Genomic DNA, 25708 nt, shown 5'->3' on the forward strand with positions numbered 1-25708 from the left:
CTCCAAGACATCACTTACCCAAGACAAGGAGCCCCCCCCATATGATGCTGTTAGGGGACGGTAGCCAGGGACTGAGGCCACTTGCACTGAGACCCGGCCGCCCGCCCTCCGCGGCACATGCCCCCACCAGCTGCAGGGCAGCTCAAACATGGAGTTTCCCTGGGCCCGAGGCCCACGGGGGGAGTGGGGGCAGAACCTGCAGAGCCCCCCCACTGCTCGCCAGGGCCCCCTCCTGTTACAGCTGCAGGGGCATGGCTGCGTAACTGCAGAGCCCCGTCCCTCTCCACGGGCCAGCCCCACGATGGTTGTCCAGACTGGGCAGGATGGACCGCACACATGTGCCACACAATGCAGCGTACCTGGGGCCCGGCTTTGAGCAGAGCACAAATAACGCCCCTCCCTCTGGTGTCTTCAGTGTGTACAATAAAACCTGTACATAAACACTTCAGAAATGTGAAAACAATCTCTAAAAAGATACACAAATTTTAAAATGCCTTCTCGGGGGGCAGAGGATACCACCCCTGTGTCACAAGGAATGTGGTGGGTCTCTGGCTGGCCCTGCCAGGCTCCTCTGCCCCCTGTGGCCCCTGGCTCACCTGGGGAGGGGCAACCAACAGCCACTGGGGCCTAGGCAGGCAGGCCAGGCAGCCTCGGAGAGCCCGCGCAGGAGGGGGCAGCCACACACCTGAAGGCTGCCCGCCTCTGCAGCGCTCCTCACCTGGAGGGGTGTCGTGGGAAGGGCAGGTGACAGGGAATACGGCGGGGGCCAGAGGAAGATTTTTGGCTGAGACATTTATTTTCAATACCCAAGACTAGATTGATCCATTTTGATCCCCTCTGAATTTCAACAGGCTGATTTATGGAAAAGTTTCCCAAGGAATCACAAGGAGTGCCCCCACTCGGCGTCCCAGGCCCCGGGAACGGGCTCCGGCGGCCGCGCGCGGTGTTGACTTCAGAGCCCCTCTCTGGGCACCACTCACTCTTCTCATTCAGAAATGCAAAAAAGAAGTCAGACTTAAAATGTTAAAAACGGCGGATCTGGTGCACAAGAGACAGATTCCCGGCTCTCTGGCTGCAGAGGAAGTGCCGTGGCGTGAGTGGCGCACAGGCATGCGAGCCTTCACGCACGGGCTCAGGCTGGCCTGGCCCCCGACGGCGAGTGAGAAGTGGGCAGAGAAGGCGCAGGGGCAGGTGGCTCCGGTGCGCAGGCTAGCCCTCGCCGGGCGCCGCCCCCTCCTCGTCCTCCTCCTCCTCCGGGAAGTGGGCCTGCCTCTTGCGCACATTCCAGTGCAGACACTGGGCCAGGCTCTCGAACCAGTCGCTCACAGGGTCCCGGACGCAGATGGAGGGGAGCGGATAGCAAGAGGTAGTGATGCTGATGCTGAGGTGGGGGGACACAGGGCCCGGTGAGCCCAGGGGGTTCCCTCCAGCGGGACCCCCGGTCCTGCCCCAGTCCCCCCCCCACCGGGTAGCTAGCAGGGCCCCAGGGTGGATGTCACCCCAGTGCAGCAGAACGAGGTGCTGGCTGCCCAGTGCGGTCCTGCCTGACCGGGGGTAGGATGGGGGGGGCGGGAACCCCTGCTGCTCCCAGGGACAGAGCTGTGCCTACCCCTGCCCCTCAGCCCTCACACCTGTCTCCATGGCGGATCTCTTGTCTCTTCCGTCCATCAAAGGACACCCACACAGTGTTCCTTGCTTCTGGTGACAGCATGATCTGAAGGAGTCAAGCAGGACAGGTGAGGCTAAGGTGCGTGCCGCTGAGCGCCTTGGCCCTCACAGGAGCGCGGCCCTGGCCAGCAGGAGTGTTGGCGGCGCGCACGGCGCCTGCTCTGCGAGGCCGGCCCCAGGCCCAGAAGGTGTTTCCTTCTGTCTCGTGGACACGGGCCCTGGGGACAGAGGATGGCGTCCATCCAGGCTGAGAGTGTCGCTGACCATCCCTGACGCTGGGGCTGCAGCCAGAGGCCTCGCTCAAGCCCCATGTTCTCTGCATCCTGCAGATGCAGAGCTGCTGGCCAGGGCTCGAGGCCACGGACACACCAGCCCAGGGTTGGCCTGTGGCAGGGAGAGTGAGGTAGGGGGAGAAGCAAGCAGCGGGGCCGTCCAGCCGTCCAGCCAGGGCCCAGGAGACACAAGGGGCAGGGGTGCTCCTCCCCACCCACTGCTCACCTGTCTCCATCGAGCGTGGGCTGTGCCCACTCCACGAGGGTGGGGACCCCTGCCTAAGCGGCTGGCCCACCCCTCAGCACTGCCTCCTGTACCCAGAGCCTCGGCAGCAGGAGCCAAGCGGACAGGAGAGGGGCAGAGCAAGGCGGTCCCCCAGCCAACCTGGGCCAGAGCAGGCACGGGCAACAGTCAGACCGGAAAAGGCAGAGAGGGTGGGCTCTGACCTTCAGCTCGACCCCTGCAGGGACCACGATGGGCCGGAATGACAGCGAGTGGGGGCAGATGGGTGTGATCATGACAGCCGGCACGTTGGGGTGGACCATGGAGGCCCCGGCCGCGGCCGCATAGGCAGTGCTGCCCGTCGGGGTGGAGACGATGACCCCTGGTGGATGGCGGACAGGCCACGGTCACTCCTTGCCCCTCCCCGGACGATGGCCCCTGGCAGGCAGGCCATAGTCCTTCCTCATGCCCCCACACACACCCCCAAACTGGGATACCAGGGTGCCCGGGCTGGGCACCACCCACCGTCACCCTGCACTGTGGTGATGAGGTGCCCGTCCAGGTAGACGTCCACGTTGGACAGGTATGAGGAGGGGCCTCTGTCGATCACCACCTCATTCAGGACCTGGGGATGGCAAGGCCACCACAGGCTGGAGGGCCGGGTGGTGCTGCCCTGGCCATCTGCCCATAGGCACCTGAGCCTCCTAAGGAAGAGGCTTCCCAGGGCGGGGTGGGAAGCCACCCAAATGCCTGCCCCGGTCCCTCCCTCAGGCAGGCAGGGCAGGCCTGGCACCTGGCAGGAGGCACACCCACAGACCTGGTACTGCACGACCTGCTTCCCGACCTCCGGGCCCATGTCGGCAGCCAGCACCCCGTTCCCGTTGACCCCGTTAGGGACGACCGCCTTCCCTCTGAGCTCCTTCACAACCCTGACCTTCAGCCGGCTCCGGAGAGCAACAGCGGCGTTCCCTGGGGACCAGCAGGGCCACAGCAGGGTGTCAGCAGGGATGGGGTGACCCCATGAGAAGAAGAGAACCCCCCTTCTCCCGAATCGAAGTGGCGCCCCTGTGCCTCCTGTGAGCTCGATCCCCTGCAAATCCACACCCGCGGCCCCACCCCACGGTCTGGACAAGCTTCTCAAGGGCAGGAAAGTGTATCTGAACCACTCAAAACTCGGAAGTTTCTGAACCTGGGAACACTTAAACGTTGCTCTATGCACTAAAAAACTCTGAACACAGTGAGAAAACAACCCCGTGCTGGGCAGTGCTTATGGGTTCCAGAACATTCCGACTCACCCTCTATCACCTGAGTGACCTGGGACTGAAAGTTCTCAAAGTTGAAGGGGGTCAGGAAGCCCAGGGAGCCCAGGTGGAACGCCATGACCGGAGGCACGCTGCCCTGTGGGGCAACAAGGCAGCTGCTCAGTGGCCGCTCTGCTAGAGCCGCCCCAGCCGTCCCAGCACCGGCTGACCTGGCGGGGACAGCCCGTGGGAGCCGGCAGGGTAGGGCCACTGCAGACAGCCGCCGACACACAGAGGGGCAGGACCAGGCAGCGGGGCGTGGAGCAGCAGGCCACCAGGCTGCCTGAGGGAGACGGCTCCCAGAGGCACCGAGTGCAGCTCAGCGCCCCCACCACGCTCTGCAGGCCCTCACGTGAGGACCGTGGCTCTTGTCCTGTCTCAGCTCTGACTGCAGTGAGCCGGACCTGTCCCCAGCTCTCAAGGCAGCCGTGGGCAGTGCAGCATGGCTCCTTCCCCACTGGGCCCCATGCCACCCAGGCTCCACTGCCGACAGCCTCCCACGACGACAGGCACGCCCAGCTGCTCACGGCTCAACACCAGTGAGAACAGATGCGTCCTGTTGCGTCATTTGCAAACTTGCTCCACGGCCAATCTGTCGGCAAGCTCAATCTGTGACTGCGTAAGAACCGTAACCCGGCGGCTAGGAGTCCGCCCGGGGAGCACCCCGGAAGCTGGGAGCCTCACCTGGAAGAGTGAGGAGGCGTAGAGCAGGGTCCCGTCTCCTCCCAGACAGATGATGAAATCGATCTGATTGGAGATGTCATCGTAATCTGGGGAGGACCACACACTGCCCGTCACGGCCCCCTCGGCCCTCGCACGGCCACCACAGCTGTGGCGCCTGCAGACCCCAGGCCCGTGGCCACCTGCCTTCTCTGAAGGTGCAGAACTTCTTCTTCACGGGCCCGAAGCTGTCATCATGCACAATGGCGGGGTCTTCCAGAACTTTCTTTTCCACATACACGATCATATTGTTCTCCTGGGAAGGAGACCTACAGTCGGCCCGCGGCAGGCCCCAGAGCCTCCATGCCCATGGACAGGGTGTGGGGACTGCATGCAGAAGCTGGGCACACGGGGCCCCCCCACCTCAGGGGGCATCCTGGGCCACTCACCTCCGACAGGTACACACAGAGCTCCTTGAAGGGCTTCAGCAGGCTGCTGTCCCGGATCTTCTTGATAACAAGGACACTCTTCGGGGGCTTGTTCCACGTCAACCGCTGGCTGGCAGGGTCCTGGATGTGCCTTGGGGGGGAGGAACATCACACCAGGGGCGCCCTCCTTTGAGGAGGTGCGGCGTCTGTGGTGGCCTGGCCTCCAGAGCACAGGGAGGGCTCTCCTTCTGCTGCACACCCGGCAGCATCCCCGAGGCCCCGTGCCCGTCCTGCCAGCTCCCAGGGATGTGCACCGAGGGCCCCGGACATAGGCCTGCTCCAGAAGCAGCCCAGTCAGCATGGCCCTGAGCCTGGGCACTCAGTCAGGCCCCAGGACTTGGGCGGTGGCACCGCTGCAGACCCTCAGGCACAGCCTTCCCAGATGCTGGGAGTGCAGCCCGGTCCATACCACTGTGTGAACAACCCAGCTGCCCCGTAACTCCGATGGGTACGAACCTCCCTGCCGACAAGTGGGTGGCAGGACCCGGGGACGGAGCAGCTCTGTGTGGCAGTGACGAGCACATGTCATCACACTGTCCAAATCGCACAAGCACGGCTCGGTGACCCTCATATGCACGAGGCCCGAGGGGGGACAAGGGCTGCCAGGGGCACCAAGGCACCGCTCTGCAGGGGCAGGGGGGCGGGGGGGGCCTCTCACCTTCTCCTACATTTTCCCGCAAACCTAAAGAAACTGCTCAAACAACGAAGTCTGATTTTTAAAACGTCTGTAGGGGTCTGTTGCCTGAGGACCACCCCCCAGGCTGAACAGGCTGGTGAGGAGGCCTTGGCAAGGTGTCCGCGGGCAGGGCGTCCCTCCGGCTAGGCGGAGCCCCGGCTGCGGCCCCACTGCTGTGTGTCACGGGGATGTCCCGGCCAGCCTGGGACGAGGGCAGTGTGGGAGGGCCGCTGAGGCCAGGGCACCTAGACAGGCTCTGTCCCTCAGGTCGTTGGACAGTCTCACCTCAAGAGGCTGGCAGGAGGCTCACCCTTCCCTAGGCAAGTCCCCCCCATCCAAGGCGGGTCTCTGCGGTGGCTTCCCTCGCGCTTGCTGGCCCTTCTGGCCACTCTCAAGCCACGACACAAACCACTGACAGAGGCAGCAGGTGCCTGACCTCATCCTGTTACTGACCGACCATCACTCACCCTTTCCAGGTGTTTCTGCAAGGGGAGGGGTCATTCATGACACCCCGTGGCCTCTTCATTCTCTGGGTCACATGCGGCTCCTAGCCAGGTGGCAGGTCATGCCCAGGCTTGGCCACGCTTTGCTAAGAGGAGTATAATGCAAAAGGGTCGCCACGTGTGCCAGCAGTGCGCTGCACCACAGCCTGATTTGGGCATCTCAGAACCACAAGTGGAACGGCCTGGAGTGGCTCACTTAGGACGCGTGAATCAGCCAGGGCTGGAGAGCTTCCTGAGGCCGAGGCGGTCACGCCTTCTTCAGCTCACAAAACTCTTGTTCTACTTGCCCACTTACAACACAGCCCTCGGGTCACCTCCACCAGCAGCGGGGCCACACCTGAGATGCCGGTGACACACCCAGGCTGCACGGGAGTCCGAACCAGCTGGCCCTGTGGGAGGGGCTCTGGGGTGGAGGGGTGTGCACCCCCCAGGCACGCTGTGGGCCTTGGACGGAGCACTGGTGGCTCAGTCTCTCTGCGGTCCGTGGGAGCCGACTGCTGGCCGAGAGCAGTCAATCAGGTTCCCGCTGGGCTGCACGCAGTAGCCGGATGGGTGAGCGGGCACCCATCTGAGCCACCGTCTGATAAGCCAAAGGCAACCACACACGGAATTCCACGTTTTGATGTAAAAACATGTACGTGTTCCCAATGAACTTTCAGGCAGTAAGGTGGGAAGTGAGATCTCTTAAGCAACTGACCCTTTTCCATCTTCCTTTGGAACATTAGAGGACACAGCAGGGGGCACACGGCTCTTGTGGTCAGACAAGTCCTGCCGCCAGGGGGTGTTGGCTGGAAAGGGCGGAGAAAGCCACTCTTCTGACCCCAACCTGAAGCCCTGGGGATGCCTCTGGGACCTCGCCCTTCTGCCACGGCACCCCGCCTGACCTCAGGGGTGGCTCAGATGCCACCCACCCTGAGCCCCCATCTGAGGTTCACAAGGCTGACACGCACACACCGTGGATGGTGGCTGGGTTTGGCTGGGAGCAGGTAATGGCTGACCAAGGCTGGACACCGAGAGGACACACTGGGGGCACTTAGACTGAGACTGTTGACAGGCCAGCAGCTCTGCCAAGACTGCAAGGAAACGCAGGGAGGAGCCCTCAGGAGGCTGGAGAAAGACAGCTGCCCGGCCAGCCTGGGACCAAGCAAACAGGAAGGCTGGGCCATGGGGAGGGTGCGGCAGGGCTGGTTGCCAGGGAGGGCTTGGAGCGTCAGCGAGGCTGGGTCCCAGCGGGGCTTCTGTGCAGAGAGCTGGTGTGGGGTGCTGGAGGGCTGGCAGATGGCTGGGAGCCCCAGGACAGGACAGACCTCCAGGTCTTGCAACGACCCAGCCAGCCACAGACAGCGCTTGGCACGCGCAGAGGCACAGAGGTGCATTATGGGGCAGCCCCGGATCCAGGTGCCACAGCGCTTGTTTGCACACAGCAGCCTGGGTAGCCTGGAGCAGAGCATAGGCACTGTCACTGTCCCTAAGCCTACGGCTGGACCTGGTGCACAGGGGTTACAATCTGTGGCCTGTGGTCCTGCCTACCGGGGAGAAAGGCCCTCAGGCTGGTGGGAGAAGCGCAGCTGAGCCGAGGCCCACAGGAGGGGTGGACCCTGCATGCGGCCTGCAGAGCCCTGGGGTGAGCAGACAGCCTGGAGGCAGGCCAAGTGAGCTGTCTGTGGGCCATGGCCACGCCGACGGGGAGCACCGTGGAACACTGCACACTGGGAGGGGCACCAAGAGGCACCAGAGACCCGGCAGAGCGGCCCCGACCGCAGCTCCGTGTGCCACAAGGCCTGGAAGGCCACACGAGCCGCGCCCCCCAGGCAGGCAGAGCTCCCAACATCACACAGGGCTTGCAACAGCTGCAGCCATGAGGCCCCCCAAACAAATGACCCCAGATTTTCCGAAAAGCCAGGAGCATTTCTACGTGTGAAGAATAGATAATCAGAGGAGGAACATACTTGACCCACCAAATGTACTGGCATGAAATCCATCAGATCAGTTTTCCTCCTACAGTTTTTACTGCCAAACAAAGAAAGACCCTCCACAATCAGAGTGGAAGCCCACCACCCAGGAATAGATCGGCTTCCCTGGGAATGTACTGGAGGCAGTGGCCCACATGGGCCAGGCCAGTGAATGTGGCACCACGGTCCCATTGACAAGCGAGCAGCAACCTGTGCAACCCCACAGCCACCCCACAAGGAGACTCACATGACAGTCTGGGGGTTCTGCAGCACGCAGGCCTTTGGTCCAAAAGTGGTCACCGGGCACGGCCCGTGCAGAGAGCGGGTCCTCCTGCAGGGAGAGGGTACATAGCAGGTGAGCACCAGGCAGCCAAGGGACACGTATGCACACACAGGCACAGACAGCGCCAGACCCTCAGAAGCACCTCTACTCCAAGGGGCAGGAAGCCCACTTGCCCAGGGCCCATGAGGGCCTCAAGATTTTTCCCTGGTCCCTAGAGCGGCACTTGAGTGCCATGCATGGTGCAGCTGCAGCGGTCAGAGGTCTCAGGGCACATCTGGATGGGCTCCCAGGAGGACTCTACACCCCAGAATGGGGTGCTCCACCTTTGGGGGTGGCCTGGGCACTTGCGTCCATGCAGTGTCTCTCTAGTCTACTTGGGACCAGGCCTCAGGTCTACATATAGGAATCGAAACCTGCGAAATCTCAATGATGTACGGACAGAAGCACTCATCTCAAGCTGTGCAGGTGATAAGGAAGACACTGAACCCCTCAACTTCTCCAAGACTAAAGAGCAACTCAACCATCACTGAGCTACCTAGCAGGCACAGTGGCCGGCATACGTCCCAGGGACACAGTGAACCGCCCTGGGGACAAGGCCGGGGGCAGGTTTGCCCCATGCACAATGCCAGCCCCTTTCTGCACCGAAAATATGCCAGAAATACTGCTACGCTGATGGCCCAATGGAGCTGGCACCTCAACAAAATCTCCAAGTCCCAATACAGACAAACCAGACCTCCTTTGCCTTGTGAAGGGCAGCAACCCTAAGAGGGCCCCTGTGGCTCCCAAGAGTGTGCAGAGGGCAGCAGGCGGGTCTCTGGGACAGAAGTTCTGGAAAGGCAGCAGGTTTTCCCAGGTCAGTGCTCACATCAATCACGCCAAGAACGGTGAGCTGGCAGGGCTCCCTCCTCCCTTCTCCCCTTGGGACACCCACATGCAGGGCCAACCCTGACTTGCTCCAAGTGCACCAGGCTCAACGTCCTCTGAGACAGACAGGATGTGCACCAGATGCACAAGACCAAAGCCCAGAGCAGGCCTGCGGGCTCACGCAGATCCCGCTCAGCGGCTGCTTGGAGGCCATGAGAACTCAGGGAGACGGCCCGCCTGATGTGGCCTAGAACCCTCCAAACAGATGCTGTGCCAGCATCCTGGCCCCACCTCACTGCCCCCTGGGTGATGGGTGCTGTGGGCTCTCCCACCCCACCTGGACAGCCACGTGCACTGGTGCCAAAGGCCCCGGTGCCGGCAGCTCCCCTGTCAGATGTTGACAGTCTGAGGCACCAGGCCATATCCACAGGGGCCTTGCCAACACTGCCTGGCAGGCCGTTTCGAGGGGAGCTCTGGCTGTTACTCAAGCATGTGCGGGAGCACACCACCGGCTCACCAGAGGGGCACCCGCCTTACACCCCTGTGCCCCGTTCGGCCCATGTCTGTGGCCCCGTGGCTGGTACCTCCAGGTACCACCCACACACCTCCGATGCCACCAGGCAGCATGGGCGCCAGCGGGTGAGGGGAGAAGTGCGCCGGGGCCACGCCCGTCGGGGTGACAAGAGCTGGCGGCCGTGCTCCTCTCGGCATCTGCGCACACCGACGCGATCACGCAGGAGGACCCGGCCTGCGAGGCTGGAGTGGGGGCGGAGGTCTTCATACCTGAACTCCTTGGTGCTCGCTGTGGCGGGGGAGGCAGACAGGCTGCGGGACTTGGCCCGCCCCCGGAAGGGGTGGCTGGGCCCCCAGTCCTCGTCGCCATGACACGCGGAGCAGTGGTACGAGGCTGAGTCTGTGCCCAACCCCTGACTCACGCTGACTCTGTCTTGCTCCATGTCCACCGTTGGTGAGTGACGACGTTGGTCAGGAAGACACGGATGCCTTAATGTAACGAGACACACAGGTGAGTGAGCGCCACACACGTGCCAAATAGCCTTGTACACAGCTGTCCCACTGGGGGAAGTGGCTGATGTCCAATTTACCAAAGGACCCTGAAAACTGTCTGCTTCCATCCCAAAGATACTTAAAAATTCAGGAACCTACCTGTTGCTTTTAATACATGAGAGCTAAATGTCAAAGAATCAGACAAAGCTGCCAAGCGAGAATTGTGGCACTTCTTTCATGAGCAGGGTGAAGAGTCAGCTGTTGCGGGGAGGTGGGAGGGGATGGCCAAAGGCCACAGGGAACAGCACGTCAAGAAGGGGACATCACAGTGCACAGCCTTGACCCTCTCAGGCCAGAGCAGCTGAGTAAAATACAAAGGTCCACCAGCAGGTGTACCTGCAAACAAAGCTCGCCGTTCTGACTCGGAGCCAGCAGGACACTTACAGACTGACCGCACTGAGCCTCAGAGAAAAGTCAGGGAAGGGAGCGGACCTGCCTTCCAGCCATAAACCAATAAAATGAGCAGCAGACAGAAGCAGACACACAACACACCCACCACGGGGATGTCCGAGCTCCTATCTGACCAACGTGGGGCTCAAACGGCTATCAAGCCAGCATCACAGCCGGTCAAAGACACAATTATGTAAACTGAAGTCGAGGCACCCCTTAGGCTGTGCTGAAATTCTAGAGAAGGAAGACTAATAAGGCAAGATTTAACTCAATAAAGCCAGGAAATAATAAAGCCGAAGACTATGACAGAAACAAAGGCAGAAATCAGCACATTGAAAAATGGGAAAAGAACAGAATTTGGAGAAAAACTACAATAGATCAGTCAGTTTGGATCAAGTGATTAAAAAGGTAATTTTCTAAGAAACTGTGGACCAATGGGAGGGAAGGGCCCAGGGCTGCCAAAACCAGGCCAGGCCTGCCGGCCATTCTCAGGAGCCCAAGGGGCGGACAGGCCGTGAGGGGCACCCACATGGAACCTGCCACCACTCACTCTGCCCGTGGACGGCAAGGGAGACTCTGCACACACACTAAAGCCAGACATTCTCTCACTGAAGAAGAACCCTAGCCTGAGGCGACGCAGATGCTGGCACAGGAAGGGCAAATGGGGGGGCAGGGGGGCAGAAGGAAAGCAGGAGCCTCAGACAGGCCTGGGGCCTTCATATCACAGTCAAAGGCAAGAGGGTCCCCAAAGCCCCATGCCCAGCCCGGACTAGAGGCACCAGTTTTCCAGGCTCCCTGGCGACTGTGATGTTCCGGGTTGACGCCACCACCCCAGGACCAACATCCTCCGAGCCTGAGATACATGGATGCTTTATCCAAACACATGACAAACTCAGTGAAAACCAGAACCTATAAAACATGTCGACCTGAGCAAGCCTATTCAATACTGTGCTGGGGGCCTCAGCAGGCGCCCTCCACATGAGAAAGCCAAGCACAAGGCCCAAGGACAGAAGGGAGCAGGTGAAACTCTACCTGGAGACACGAGCTACATAGAAAACCACGAGCGTCTGCCGAGGCTGTTGGGAGACAGACTCAGTACACGAGCACGGCTGCCCTTCTGTGGACGGACAAGGGGCACAGGCACCCGGAGCTTGGCAGTACCGAGGAACAGACCACGCGGGGATTCGAGCCGCAGAGGCAGCCTAAGGCTGTTTCTGGTTATGGAGAAAGTTACGGGATGTACTGCACCGTGCAGTGACCTGGCTTAGACTCCATGTATTTAACAGGTGCTAAGAGAGCAGATCTTGAAAGTTCTCACCACAAGAACAAAGGATTTGTACTTGTGTGGTGATGGGTGTGAAGTAGACTTATTGTGAAAGTTTCCTAGTATACAGGAATACTGCATCATCATGTTGCACACCTGAAACTAATGTAACACTATGTGTCAATTACATCTCCAGTTTTTTAAAAAGCACAAAATCTATACACTGAAAACTAAAACATAAAAGGAAAAAGAACATCTTTTCCTGTTTTTCAGTGTACTGATTTCTGCCTCTCTCTGTCACTTCTGCCATCTCATGCTTGTTTTATTATTTTTCTGGCTTTACTGAGTTATATTTTAGCTCATTACTCTTCCTTCACAGCAATCTCAGCACAGCTGAAGGCAATGCCTACACTCTGGCTTCACGCTAATGTGATTCTCATCTTTGATTTGCTGTAAGGCTGGTTTTGAGCCGTTTGAGTGGCGTTTTGTAGTTTTCAGTGTACAGATTTTGTAGTTTTGTTTTGTAGTATTTGCTTCCAGAAATTAAAGGAAACAAATAAATGGGGAGGCATACCATGTTCATGGATTGGAGCACTTAATATTGTTAAGATGTCAGTTCTTCCCAAACTGATCTACAAATTCTAACCAAATCCAACACACAAAACCCCAGACCTTTCTATAGGAAATGACAAGGTGATTCTAAAACTCATGGAAATGTACAGGACATGGAATAGCCAACAAACAGAAAAGAATAAAGTTCAAGGACAAACACTACCTGATTTCATTTGTTATAAAGCTACAATACCAGACAGTGAGTTACTGACACAAAGATAGACATACGAACCAAGGGAACAGGACAGTCCAAAATGACACCACCACACACAGACAGTCAATGGATCAACAGAGGTACTGAGGTAACTCAACACAGAGGATAATCTCTCTAGCTGTGGAAAAACCTGTTAGCCATGTGAAAAAAATGCAGCTAAACTATTTCCTCACACTATAGGCAAGCAGACTTCACTTTACTGTGCTTCGCGGACACGGTGCTTTTTACAAACTGGAGGCTGTGGCCATCCTGCATCCGACAAGTCTGTCGGCCTTTTTCCCAACAGCATCACTCCCTTTGTCTGAGTCACATTTCATCAATTCTCAGCGTATTTCCAACTTTCCTCCATTGTTATGGTGATCTGTGGTCAGTGATCTCTGCTGTCATCAATCATTTTGGGGTGCCATGAACTGCACACACATTTAAGACGGTGAATTTAATCGACAGATGTGTGTGGCCTGATTGGCCTCCACTGGCCACTCCCCCACCTCCCTCTCCTGGGGCCTCCCTATTCCCTGAGACTCAACACTGACACGAGACCAATTATAACCTTGCAACGGCCTCTAAGTGCTCAAGTGACAGGCAGGGTCACACGTCCTTTAAATCAAAAGCTGCAGATGCTTAAGCTCGGTGGGGAAGGTGAGTCAAAAGCCAAGACAGGCCAGAAGCCGGGCCTCCTGTGCCGGCCGGCCAGGGTGTGAAGCAAGGAAAAGCCCCGGACTGAGACTGAAAGCGCCCCTCCAGCGACCGCACGAGCGATGAGAATGGGGAACAGCCTCACTGCTGACGTGAGACGGGGGGCTGGACGGCAGATCACGGCAGCCCAGCATCCCCCCAGGCCAGAGCCCGGTCCAGGGCAAGGCCCCGACTCTCTCCAATCCTATGAGGCTGGGAGGGGAGGAGGCTGTGGAAGAAAAGCTGGAAGCCGGGAAAGGCGGTTTCAGGAGGTGCGAGGAAAGAAGCATCTCCACAACCTAACAGTGCAGGTGAAGCCGCAGGTGCTGATGGAGACGCTGCAGGAAGTCATCCAGACCTGGCTGAGATCACTCAAGAAGGCGGCTGCACCGAACCACAGGTTTTCCATGTACGTCAGACAGCCTCATATTGGAAGAAGACGCCCCCTAGGGCTTTCCTAGCCGGAGTTGGAAGTCAGTGTCTGGCTTCAGAGCGGCCGAGGGCAGGCTGACTCCCTCGTGAGGGGCTGATGCAGCTGGTGGCTTTAAGCTGAAGCCAGCGCTCACTTGCTTTTCCAAAAATCCCCGGGCCCTTAAGGATTTTGCTAAATCTACTCCGCCCCCGCTCTCGAAATGGAACAACGAAGCCTGGATGGCAGCACGTCTGTTTACCACATGGTTCACTGAGTATTCTAAGCCCGCTGTTGAGACCTACTGCCCAGGAAGATTCGTTTCAGAATATCAGTGCTCACCGACGAGGCACCTGGTCACCAGGAGCTCCGATCACGACGGACGAGATTCGTGTGGCTGTCCCGCCTGCTGGCCCAACATCCATCCTGCAGCCCACGGGCCAGGGAATCATTCTGACTTTCAAGTCTTACTATTAAGAAATACACTCTGCAAGGGTATAGCTGCCATAGACAGTGATTCCTCTGGTGCACCTGGGCAGAGTCAATGGAAAACCTCCCGGAAAGGATCCACCATTCCAGGTGCCATTAAGAGCATTTGTGTTTCCCAGGAACGGGTCTAAATAACAATATTCACAGGAGTTTGGAAGTTGATTCTGGCCCTGGCGGCTGACTTTGAGGGGCTCAGGGCTCAGTGGAGGGAGTGACTGCAGACGTGGTGGAAACAGCACGAGAACTAGTCAGCAGTGGGGCCTGGAGATGGGGCTGAACTGCTGCATCTCGTGGTTAACATCTGCACAGGTGAGGAGCCGCGTCTTAGGGAAGAGCAAGGTGACTTCTTGAATGCATCTGCTCCTGGTGAAGACGCTGTGCAGATTGCTGAAATGGCTACGAAGGACTAAGATTATCCCACGAGCTCAGTTGATGAAGCAGTGGGCAGGGTGTGGGGAGGGAGCCAATCTGGAGAGAGTTCCCCTGCGGGTAAACGTGACCAGACAGCATCGCACGCGACAGAGAAGTCGCTGTGAAGGGAGGCGTCCATGGATGCAGCAAATTTCATTGTTGAATATTTCTAAGAAATGGCACAGCCACGCCGGCACCACCACCCAGAGCAGTTCGGAGGCCATCAGCGAGGAGAGGCAAGACCCTACCCTGGCAGAAGGGTTATGGCTCCCTGAAAGCTCAGATAGTTAGCATATTTTTTAGCAACAAAGTATTTTTTAATGAATTCATGCACATTGTTTCTTTAGACATAATGCTACTGCACACTTAATAGACTGCAGTAGAGTGTACAAGTGTATAAATGTGCATAGTGTACAAACATAACTTTTTATGCACTGGAAACTCCAAAATTCATTTGACTCCCTTACTGTGGTATTTGTTCTACTGTAGTGATTTGCAACAAAACCACAGTATCTCTGAGGTGTGCCTGTACAAAGGTAACTCAAAATGAATCATAGAACTAAATGTTAAGAATCAAAAGTATGAAACTTTTAGAAGAAAGGAAAATCTTAGTGGCCTTCGGTTTTGCAAAGTCTTCTTAAGACATAAAAAGGCACAAACTATAAAAGAAAAAAAACTTGAAAAACTGAACTTCATTACAACAAACACCTTTATTCTTCCTAAAACACTGTTAACAAAATGAAAACACGAGCTTCAGATAAAAACATATGGGCTAAACATTTAAGTAACAAAGAACTAGCAGCCAGAAAATATAACGAGCTTTCAGAAACTCAGGAAGAAAACAAACCACTCAGTTAAAAAATGGGCAGAAGATCTGAACTTTGGGCGACTTCCCCACGGACAAGCACATGCAGAATGTTCAGCGCCACTGGGCATCGGGGAGACTTAGACTGGACTAAACCATGGGAAGCCGCCGGACACCCAACAAGAATGGCCGCGACGGGAGAAAGCTGGCCGGCCGTACCAAGGGTCCCAGAGGCTGCGGGGGAACTGCTGGCGGTGCCTAAGGTATCAGACACGCATCTGCCCTCTGCACCAGCCGTCCCCTCCTAGGTGTTCGCTCAGGACAAACGCGAAGCAATTATTCATTTGGATCTTTGCTCAAATGTCACCTCAAGGACACACCTGCACCGCTGGGCCACCCTCCCCCTCGCAGGTCGCCACCCAAGCTCATCACTGCCTGCCACCCTGTTACCACTTTCACCTGGGGTCTCTCTCCCTCCCAGTCCCAGAGCTGAACCTCAGAAGACATCTTGCTCGGGGCTCTCAGAGCCGGAAAGGAGCCTGGCTGAACTCACACGATTACTACCTGCCCTTCCCCTACCTACTACCCCCTCCCCTCCTATTCCCGCTCCTCCCAGCAGCTTCCATAACCAACCACCCACAATCAACCCGGGTGCACCTTGTCCCAAGCCTGGAGTCCAGAGGGCAACGGTGTGTCTGCGGACTCGCAGACACAGGCCACCCCACTGGCCCAGACTGGCCAAGCACCAGTGCACAGGTGAGGGTGGCTGGGGCAGGCCTCACAACCACCCCCCCCACACGGATGCCCACATACACCTGCCTCTCCATTATGAGGGCTAAACCCACCTTTTCTCAAGTGCCAAACTCAGTAAGACAGGGCGCCCCTCCCTGCTGGATCAGGTCTCAGAACCCCTTTACTGTTGCTCAAAATGCCATCTGGCTTTGTGCTACCCACAAACACTCACCTACAAGCTCGAAAAAAGCCAAGGCCCCCGAGGGCTCACCTGCCAGGGGAGCCAACGGGCCAGGCTTGCGCTGGCCGGCCGGCCCCGAGTTGTTGGGGGGGGGAAGCAAGGCCACAGTGAGGAAGGAGCTCGGGGCGGCCGCTGGGTGCGGAGGGCGACGTCCGGGTGGGCCCCGGGGAACGGGACGCGGGAAGCGGCGGGTCGAGGGCTCCGGGGCGGACGCGAGGGGAAGCCGCGCGGGTCAGAGCCAGCCCAAGGGGCGACCCTCGACCCGGACCCTGGGCCCCGCCCACAACCCAGGTCCGAGACCGGGACCCACGACCCCGCCAGCGAACAGAACCGTGGGACCCCCCCCGGCCGCACCGCTCCCAGCTGGAACGGGCGTGCCCACCGCCACGGCGCGGACTCGGGATCCGCGCAGCAGCCGCCCGACGCCTGTGGGGCAGGGGCAGGGGCAGTGTCGGGGGTCGGCCGGGGTCGGGGGTCGGCCGGAATCGGGGATACGGCCCCTCGGACCCCCACAGACCCGGGCCCACGTCAGGCAGACTCCGTAATGCCGGGGCGGTGGTAGCTGGTCAGCCACTCCCGGTGTCCACACACAATGGTCAGGGCCGACCCCGGCACCGAGACCCCGGCCCGCGACCCCGGTAGAGCGGCCGCGCGCACTCACCCTTCGCTGCCGCGGACGCCTGCAGGGCCGGGACCTCGTCGAGCCGAGCCCGCTGGCCCCACCGCCCCGCCGCCGCTCGCCGTCGCTAGCCTGCCCCCGGCGCCGCGGCCGGCCTCCGCCCCATGGCCGGCCCCCCACCCACCCCGCCTCAGCCCCGGCCCCGGCCCGCGGCGCCGGCCCGCCAAACAGCGAACCCGCAGGTGCGCACGCGCACCAGTCCACCTCGCGCAAGCGCCGGCGCGTGCATTAGTCGGCCCTCCCGCGCATGCGCCCACCTGCCTGTTCCTCCCCATGCCCCGCTCCTGGCGGCCCTTGCACCAAGCTGCGCGCATGCGCCCCACCAGCCCCACCAACCCCTGCGCCCGTGGGTCGGTTCGCTCGGCGCGGCTCCCGGGGAGGAGGGCTGGCAGGCGGGTGGGGGTTCGCCTGTCCCCCCCTAGCCGGCGGCCCGGAGAGAATGACCTCTGGCCCCTGTGGCCAGGCGGCTGCGTCTGGGGAGGGCCCTCCCTGACCACCAGGTGAAACCAGCCTCCTCGGGGGAGGGCTCTTGCCTCTGAACTGCAGAGAAATCTGGAGCCAAGTCGTTAAGGCGCGAGTAGCAGGGAATGGCAGCTGCTTGGCAGGCAGCAGAGAGCAAGGAAGCTGAAGGAGGACAGAGAGTGAGGACCTGGGCTTAAGTCTAGAAAATAGAATTAAATACGAAGTAACAAAGACGCTTACCACTGAAAGAGCGTAGAGACAAAACGCAGTAAGTTGAGCAGTGAGAACTTTTTATTTAAGGCAAAAAGTACGCACCTGAAGAAAGAGGAATGTGGGCAGCCCCAGAGACGCACTTAAGGGCTTAGGATTCTGTCTTTTGAGGCTTTCGGGAATGGGGACAAAGAGTGGAGGGTTGGGGGGCTGTTTGTTGGGCATGGATATGTCACTATCCACAGTCCTCCAGATATTCTGTAAGATAAACTTAAAACAAGGAATTTATTGATCTGTTTCTTGGAGGTAGTGGAAGCCCTCAAGCACTGAGAACACATCGGTTAGGGCTGCTTGTCCTGCCTTAAGATAGGGTGGGTTATTGTCTGATTACCAAAGAATATGTTAGGAGTCTTACCTAACTTCCTAGTTTTTAAAATGGAACCTTATCCTTAAGACGGAGTCCCTCCTGTTCTTACTCTGCTGTTTATTTATCGGCATTTTTCATCCTAGGGAGGAAAAGTTCATCATGATGCTTGTCCCATGTCCCTGCCCTACCTCAGTCCCTACTCACCTGCTGTGTCTTAAACTCACTACCCCCAGTCCTACCCCGCTCCCCTCCGCCAGTGGCCAGGCGGGCTGGCCAAGGGCCCTGCCACCGGTGACACCATAGCTACTAGGGTGAGACTCTGCTTAGAAAGAACATGTTTTGGGAACCACAGCTCCGTGTGAGGAGCCGCAACATACCTGTGGCCCTCTGCTGCCTGCCTCACCCATCCCAGCACCCTGGGGCCCTTGCACACCACTTAGACCTCCAGGGCTCGGGGCCTGAAGTGAGGCCCCTCCAGGCCAACCTGCGAACATTGCTCTTGCCCCCCAGGCTGGAAGAGCCAGGGAGGAGTTGGGAGGCCTGCTCACAGCTTCTGGTGGAGATGCGGGTCACCTCCAGTCTGGGTGCAGTGGGCTCCTCTGGGCTTGCTGAACTGGCATTACCCATAGCTAGTGCGCTCAGGAGCAGTTTGCCAGGCTCTCGGGGGGCCTGTCTGTGAATAAGCTGAAGAAGGGTCACTGTGGATGAACCCAGGCAGTGCTCCCCAAGTGCCAGCCATTGTTCCTTTTCACACCTGGGTCTCAGGATGTGGTGAGATAGAGCAGGGAAATGGGACAAGTGTGTACTGTTTTATCAAATAAACTCCTTCATAAGCTGACTGCACTTGAATCCGAACTCTTCTCCATGATAAAGAGAAGCCCTCTCCCACCTCGGCCTCTGGTGGGAGGTGTCCCTGTCACGTTGCTGTCTCATGCCACTCTCTAGTCTCAGCACCGTCCTTTCCCCTCTCCCTGTTGTCCCTCAGACCAGGAGGGAGGTGGAAGTGCTCAGAACATGAACTCCCTCCACCCAGTGCTCTGCGGCTCCCCCGAGCCCCGGGGTGGTGGGGGCTTAGTTTCCACGCTGCGCAGATCCCAGCGGACACCGGGTGCCAGGTGGCCCTGGCTTCAGGAGCTGGCGAGGGATCTGCCGCGTGCCGAGCAGTTCAGTGGGCTGCCCCTTCCTCCCTCTGCTCTTGCTCTCTGCTACCTGGCTGCTGCCATTCACTGCCACTCTCTTTAATGGATCCTTACTTGCACTCATCTGACCTGGTCAAGAATCCTTTGCTGCCCGGGTTAAGGTTTCACCTAGTGCACAGGGAGAGACCTCACAGATGCAGCTGTCCATCAGCAGTGGTGCCCCTACCCCAGGTCCCCACCCCAGGTCCCCGCCCCCGCCCCCCATACCTGCTGGGGTTAGTCTTCTCTGGCTGGGCCTCCTGGCTGTGTCCAGAGACCTGGAGCTCTGCGGAGCACAGGACATGACATGCAGTGGGGTCACCAAGGGTGAGGGTAAAGGGGGGGAAGGGACAACAGAAATTTGGGGGGGATTTCTCAAGTTCTGTAACTTCCCCACTGGGTTATTTTGTAAACTCAACCGCTTCCCCAAAGTGGCAGTCGGCCACACCCACAAAAGGAAGCCTTTGAGTTGTTTTGGACCTGATCTTCAACACACCAATGCTTGGCCCACTGCTTGCTTGTGCTGGGCCCTGGGCCAGGCCTTCCCAAGAGCCTTCTAGAACAGGAACAGTCTTTGCAAGAGAAGACTTCCAGGCAGGGGCACCAGCCGAGCAACTGGCCAAGGCCATACAGTGGGCTCCCTTCCCCTGTGCCCCTCTCTAAAGGGGACTTGTGCAGGTGTGTGGCTGTAATCATGGACACCTGCCTACCCTGGGCCTCGACACTTCTGCCGGAGCGCTTCCCCATCTGAGGTGAGAGCGCAGGGCTCAGCTTCCTTCAGAACCCGATTGTGTAATTTCTCAGGGCAGGCACAGGCCCCACCCTGGGATTTCAGAGGCCTCCAGCTCACACTCAGCCCCATAAGGGCTGCTGGCAATAACACAGGCCAACACTGGGAGGGGTGCCTTAGGGCATCTGGAAGGTTCGTGGAGGTGACGCCCAGGCTGAGTCCAAAGGCTCAGCTGGGATCAGCCGGGCTTGGCTGGGACAAAGGCCAGTGGGGGAGTGGGGGAGGGTCAGGCCAGTTTGGGCTGGGTGAGAGGTGGGGGCTCTGCAAGGGCTGTGTCCCTCCTGCCAGGCCCTGAGCGCCACCTGGGGCTGTAACCTCCAGTAGGTTGGTATTTCTTTCTTTGTCTTTGTCTTAAACATGGCTCCTGGATCAAAGAAGCTTCAGATCCCCCAAACCCGGAACCACCCTCTTGAGGGTTGAATGAGGGGGGCCAGCAGCGTGTGTGGGAGCTGGAAATTGCCTATGCAGAGCTGCCCTCATTCAGGCAGGGGGTGCACTTGGATTCTGGGGGCAGTCCGGTGGGGGTGCCCTGGCTCTAAGGTGCAGGGGAGGGTGTTGGGTGTTCCTCTTCAGAGCCTTGCCCCCTCCCAGCTTTCCGAGAAGCTGGACTCAGCTGACCCCGGCTCGGGTGAACAGAGGTTAGAGGCGGCTCCCGAGCAGCTAAAAGGGGAGGTGGCCAGGGGTGGCTGGGAGGGACCATGGCATCCTGTGGAGGTGGGTGTCTCAGGCTATCCAGAGGCTATCTCGTCCAGCCCCCAGCCTCCACCCTCCAGCCAGCACTCCTAGGACGAGTCTGCCCCCTCCTCTGGACCTCCCCCAGCCCTCCCCAGGGGCCGCTGTCTGAAATCGCCCCGTCAGGGTCTTACTGGGACTAGCTTTGGGGGATGGGCCAGGGCTGCCCCTCCTCCTGCAGGTGCACCAGGTGGGGGGCACACAGCTCAGCAGGAACAGGACCTTGGGGTGGGCGGGACGCTTCTCCCCAGGGTGTTCAGGGGAGGGGCATGCCCTGCTCCAAAGTGCCAGATAGAGGGAGCCGCAGGCCTGACGGGGCCGAGGTGTGGAGAGCCTGGGGTCTTTGATGGTAAAGCCTCAAGAGCTGCCCCTGCTCCCGTTCTTTGCACACATGGGACTCACTGATTCTCACATGGCCTTTAGGAAGCTTGTTTGCAGTTTGCACACAAGGAATCCAGGGCACAGAGAGGCCAAGCAACTCACTCAAAGTCACACAGTGAGGACATGAAAGGACCGCCTTAGCTCTGGTACGGGCTTTGGCCAGATCCAAGGAGTGGGGAGTTGGGTTGGGGAGCACGTTCCCTCTGGTCGGCCCCCAGGGTCAGTGGGGGTGGGTGGGGGACACTCAGGACCCCATGGCTCTGCATCGAGGGCCAGGTGTTCCTTGGGCTGGGGATGAAGGGCAGTCCACGCCCTGGTGAGGCAAACAGTCACAAGTGGGCACGAGTCCAGGTGCCATGGGAAGAGGAAGAGACCCTGGCATTGGGGCGGGGTGACCAGGACCCTAGAGGTCACTTTGAGGCGCTGGCTTATGCCCAGCCTCCTCAGCACTTGGTACAGTGAGGACATCACACCCAAGACAGGTGCCCACTGGGCAGGGCCAAATGTGTGGCTGGGGAGAGGGGAGGGCACCCTACAATCTGCAGGGAGTATCACTTCCCAGGGGCGTCCAGCCGGCAAGGCCAGGTGCTCTAGGGTTCTACCCCGTCTGTGACCTTCAGTTTTGTCTGAAGTCTGGAGAGGCTGCAGTTCACTCAGTAGTGCAGATGCCCCTCCACCTCCACCAGGCTGGAGGGTGCCAGGTGCTGCTCGATATGCTTCCAATGGGCAGTGTGCAGAAGGGAGGGTGGCCTTGAGGCCACTCATGTTAGCTTCTGTATCCAGGGCAAGGGAGCAGGGGACATGCTGGGTGCCAGGCCAGGCCTTGCTGAGGCTCCATTTTATGGTGCCTACCATGCCCAGGACGGTGGGCACTGTGGGCAGGTGTGCCCCTCCCAAGGACTCAGACTGTTCCCCCGGGGGGCACCACAGATGCTCCCTGGCATTTTGTAAGACAGCTGGTAGTGCCAGCCCCATTTCAGGGAGATGTGGGGAGGAGGCTGTGGCAGGCAAATGCACCATTCAGTGCCAGTCACCCGGGGAGAAAGCATGAGACTGAGTGGGGCAGCCGAGGCCCTGCCACTCGTCTTCATGGTGCCTGGGAAAGGGAGCCTCTGGCGGCAACATTCCCACCGAGCTGTCTTTGCTTACTTCTGAAAAAGACCTGATTACTTCTACAGCCTTACAGAACATTCAAGTTTAAAGACGTGTGTCCCTTGCGGAGAGCACAGGGAGGCCCTGCTGAGCTGGGTGCACTCCCAAAGTCTGGCAGATGCTTGGTGCTCGGGCTCTCTCACAAGATGCAGCTCTGATTCACACCGAGGTGAACTGTGGAGCCAGAGGGAAGTTTGCAGTAACGTCCTCAGACACCTGAGGGGGCTGCCAGCTAGGCGCAGGCCCACATGGGAGGCCAGCAGGACAGCCGTCTCAGCAGACGCCCCCGGGGCAGCGCCTGAGAGGTGGGGGGCAACCAGGCTGTGGGAACCTGCTGCTCCGCAGGCCCATCTGTGATGGGACAACAGACAGGCTAGAATGTGGGCCACCGAGGGCAGGCCAGGGCACTGCCCCCATGGCCAGGCAGTCAGGGCCCCCGAGGCAGGCAGACGGCCGCCCTGCAATGAACAGCACGCCAGCGACCCTCATGTCAAACCGCTTTATTACACCTTACATCACATACAGTCTAACAGAGTATCTATCTTGCATCCAGCTTCCTTGCAGTACACTGACTTTAAAATTAAATACAAAAGGTGGAAGGGCAGGGGTGCAGAGCTCTACAGGTGTCAATGGGAAGAAAAGGAAGGGGTTTTGTTTCTACTTTCTGCCAGATCCAGACCTACTGTGTGCTGCCGCAGAGCTCTGTCCGGGATGTTGCAGAGGACAGGATGGAGAAGCCACTACTGCTATGGGGACAGGGTGCAGGCCACGACACAGCCGTCCAAGCTCTGTTGCTCAGCGCTGGCTGGGAACAAAACCAGGCGCCTGCGTCTCAGAAGCCTGACCCACCTCTGACGCCACGGCTTGCTCCATGGGGGACAGGCCATGAGGAACTGGTAAAGAGGAAGACCAGGGTCGCTGTTCCCTGCGCTCCACCCCCTGAATCCCCCGGTCATTAAGAACAGGACTTGTTTTTTTAAAGAAACAAAGAGAAGAGTGACTTGTCCTGCTGCTTAAGCATGCGGAGCTGCCTGCGGCTTTCCCTCGTGCGCAGAGGAGCAACAGTGAGTAGACAGAGCTGCACGGCTACAACTTGAAAGAGGTTATTTCTCAAAAGAAAAAGAACGTCTAAGGACTGAGTCCTAAATGCATTTGTGAGCATTTCTACAGCATGCGATTATTCTAAGAGTAAACCACCCAATATGGCAAACGATCCAAATCTTTTAAAATTTAACTTAGAAAGTTTGAGATCATTATTTTCAAAACATTGATTTGTACATGGTTTCATACACAAGTAACTGACTGCAGACCCAAGCACAGGGCGGGCACTGCCCCTGAAGGCAGAGGGTCCTGGCGGCTGGGGTGGCCTGGGTAGTGTTAGGCTATTGTTAGGAACCGCCTCCACCTTCAAAGGAGACCCGGGTGAGAGTGAGAACCGAGGGCCTGGGGAGCCTGGCTGGAGTCCCTGCCCCCTCACGCTTCCCTCACCATGTGTGCCGGGCTCTGCTGCGCCTTAGCATCACTCTCTGTGCCACGTTTGTGCACAACTATGCGACACTAGACAAAAATTTAAAAACTAGGGACTAAATTACATCATTAACAATTTCAGAGGGGCTGCACCAGACCCTCTTTCTCTGTCAACTACTGAACATAAAGGAATATATTTTAAAAAGGAAATAAGAATGTTTGCAAAATCCTGTTACAAACACGACCTGAAATTTAGAACTGATTACAAGATAAAGTCCTCAGCTTGTTTTGCGGGAACATCACAAACAAGGTCACTGATCTAAAGTCCAAATAAACTAGGAAAAGGTTTCTGTCTCACAATTATACTCAAGTTACCTTCTGGTTAACAACTTTATTATAGTATTTCCTTTTAAATTCACTCAAGACAAAAAAGACAACAGAGACGATGGTCCAGGAAGGAATGCGCACCCTGGGCTGCGGCACAGACTCTCCTCGTGATGGGAATTGTGCTCTTGGTTCAGCAATAAGTGAAGGAAAAAGATCTTGCCCTTTTGAAGTTCTGAGGGAGGGGCAGGGCGTCCACATTAGTAGGGTGGATGGAAATGCTTTCACTGGGATGCTTCCAGGTTGGAATGCTCTTCCAGTCACCACGGTGTCCATCTGCTGTGCAAGCAGAGTAGAGAGACGTGAAAAGGCCGCAGCGCATCAAAGCCGCCTGCAGCCGGGGCCGAGCCCGCCTGCCATGCCATGAGGCAGAGCCTGCAGCCGGGGCTGTTGCCCACCCACCCACCATGTGTGTTTGGGGCAGAGGGACCCACCCCTTCAGGCTGATGAGAATGCTTACCTTTCCACAATGCCAATCTACATCAAAATTAACCCCGAAACCGTAAGCCAAAAATGCGAGAGCACGCAGGGAGGGGCAGGGTTGCTCCGTTACCTGCTGGCATTAGTTCCAGATCTTGAGGAAACTGTCCCAGGATCCCGTAGCCACAGCCATCCCATCGTCGGTCACACCCAGGCAGCTGACACGATTGTCATGCCCGGCCAGGACGCCTGGAAACAAATGGCCACAGTCACCCCAGGGCCCAGACCTGTGCCACTGGGGGTGACGGGACACTGTGAGGGCTGGGTGGCAGGTCCCTGTGACACCTCATGGCTAGGAGGAGGCACCAGGAGGGAGAGAGTGTCTGTTCAGGGGGAATTCAACGGAAGCCCACCCTCCTGCCGTCCAGGCGAGGAAGGGTCTTTTAGAAGCAACATGGACATGCCTTTGTGGACGGAGACTCCTGGAGCCCCTGGTCTAAGTGTGTCAGGGCGATGACACACACATGACTAAAAGGCACAGACACGCATGACCAGTGAGCCAGGGCCTCCCACACCAGCTCCTAAGTGTCATCAAGTAGGAGCTTGAATAGAAGACAGAAGAGAAATGACAGTAAATACCCAGAGCATGCCAATCTTGGGGCAGTAGAAAGCCAGGCAGTGGCCGCAGGCTGTCCTTTGTGTGTCTGTGACCCTGGGGGCCTGGCACAGGGCACAGATGTGGAGACGAGGGCCACTGGGCACCACAGCGGCCCCACGCTGAGACGTGGCCTCCACAGCACTCAAAAGGCTGTGCCTGGAGAGCCCCAGCCTGAACATTCCCATCCTTGCAGAGGCACCTGAGGGCTGCTCTCTGAGCGCTCCCCACCCCCACACTCATGTCACAGCTGAGGAGGGACCAGCCAGCTGCACGGAGCGCCCACAACCCAGGTGGAGAGGACACTACCCAGAGTATGAAGCTACAACCCACAGGACCCAAGTATGCTCCCTTCCTCCACCCTCCCAAGCCCTGACCCAAAGAGCTGGAAGATTCTCAGTATCAATTCAATCACCTGAATGTCCATACTTAATACACCAGTTCTCATCTTTTGTACAACGGTGTCTTCATACACCTGACTTTGAACCTCGGACTTTAAGCTCTCCTGGGTTACGCCTGCCTGACTCTGCTCCACACTTAGAGCAGAGTTCCAGCCATGTGCTGGGGCACATTGTGCAGTGCACCCTCTACTGCCCCCTGTAACTGTCCATGTGCACCTCACAGGCATGTGTGA

At 58.3% G+C, this 25708-nt stretch overlaps 2 protein-coding genes and 1 long non-coding RNA gene across 5 annotated transcripts in view; 1 reads left to right on the forward strand and 2 right to left on the reverse strand.

Moving 5' to 3' along the window:
• Positions 1–773: 773 nt before the first annotated feature.
• Positions 774–17205, reverse strand: NADK (NAD kinase). 2 transcript variants are annotated; one of them, XM_036882633.2, is made up of 12 exons: positions 16859–17205; positions 9674–9892; positions 7991–8074; positions 4574–4703; positions 4332–4440; positions 4149–4234; positions 3459–3561; positions 2981–3132; positions 2695–2788; positions 2388–2545; positions 1632–1714; positions 774–1381 (listed from the first exon to the last, which is right to left on the reverse strand). In XM_036882633.2, exons 1-12 carry the CDS (start codon positions 17188–17190, stop codon positions 1210–1212), a joined length of 1722 nt encoding a protein of 573 aa, XP_036738528.2. In that variant the 5' UTR covers positions 17191–17205; the 3' UTR covers positions 774–1209. The 2 variants fall into 2 exon arrangements, with proteins under 2 accessions (XP_036738528.2, XP_036738526.2); XM_036882631.2 differs by having other exon boundaries at positions 2689–2788.
• A 27-nt stretch (positions 17206–17232) lies between these two features.
• On the forward strand, positions 17233–18753 carry LOC130683279 (uncharacterized). Its single transcript, XR_008996848.1, has 2 exons — positions 17233–17606; positions 18059–18753. It is a non-coding gene; the product is annotated as an uncharacterized LOC130683279 (long non-coding RNA).
• A 3880-nt stretch (positions 18754–22633) lies between these two features.
• GNB1 (G protein subunit beta 1) overlaps positions 22634–25708 on the reverse strand; it is a 73620-nt gene continuing 70545 nt past the window's right edge. The window contains exons 10-11 of one of the 2 annotated variants that reach the window (XM_036882781.2): positions 24553–24668; positions 22634–24275 (exon numbers count right to left, since the gene is read on the reverse strand). In XM_036882781.2, coding sequence (XP_036738676.1) covers positions 24562–24668 — 107 coding nt within the window. In that variant the 3' untranslated portion in view covers positions 22634–24275; positions 24553–24561. Of the gene's footprint in view, positions 24279–24552; positions 24669–25708 lie in introns of both variants that reach the window. The other variant, XM_057499614.1, reaches the window with a different exon arrangement.

Source organism: Manis pentadactyla, chromosome 4 (genome assembly GCF_030020395.1).
Source record: "Manis pentadactyla isolate mManPen7 chromosome 4, mManPen7.hap1, whole genome shotgun sequence".
In the NCBI taxonomy this organism is placed as follows: domain Eukaryota; kingdom Metazoa; phylum Chordata; class Mammalia; order Pholidota; family Manidae; genus Manis; species Manis pentadactyla.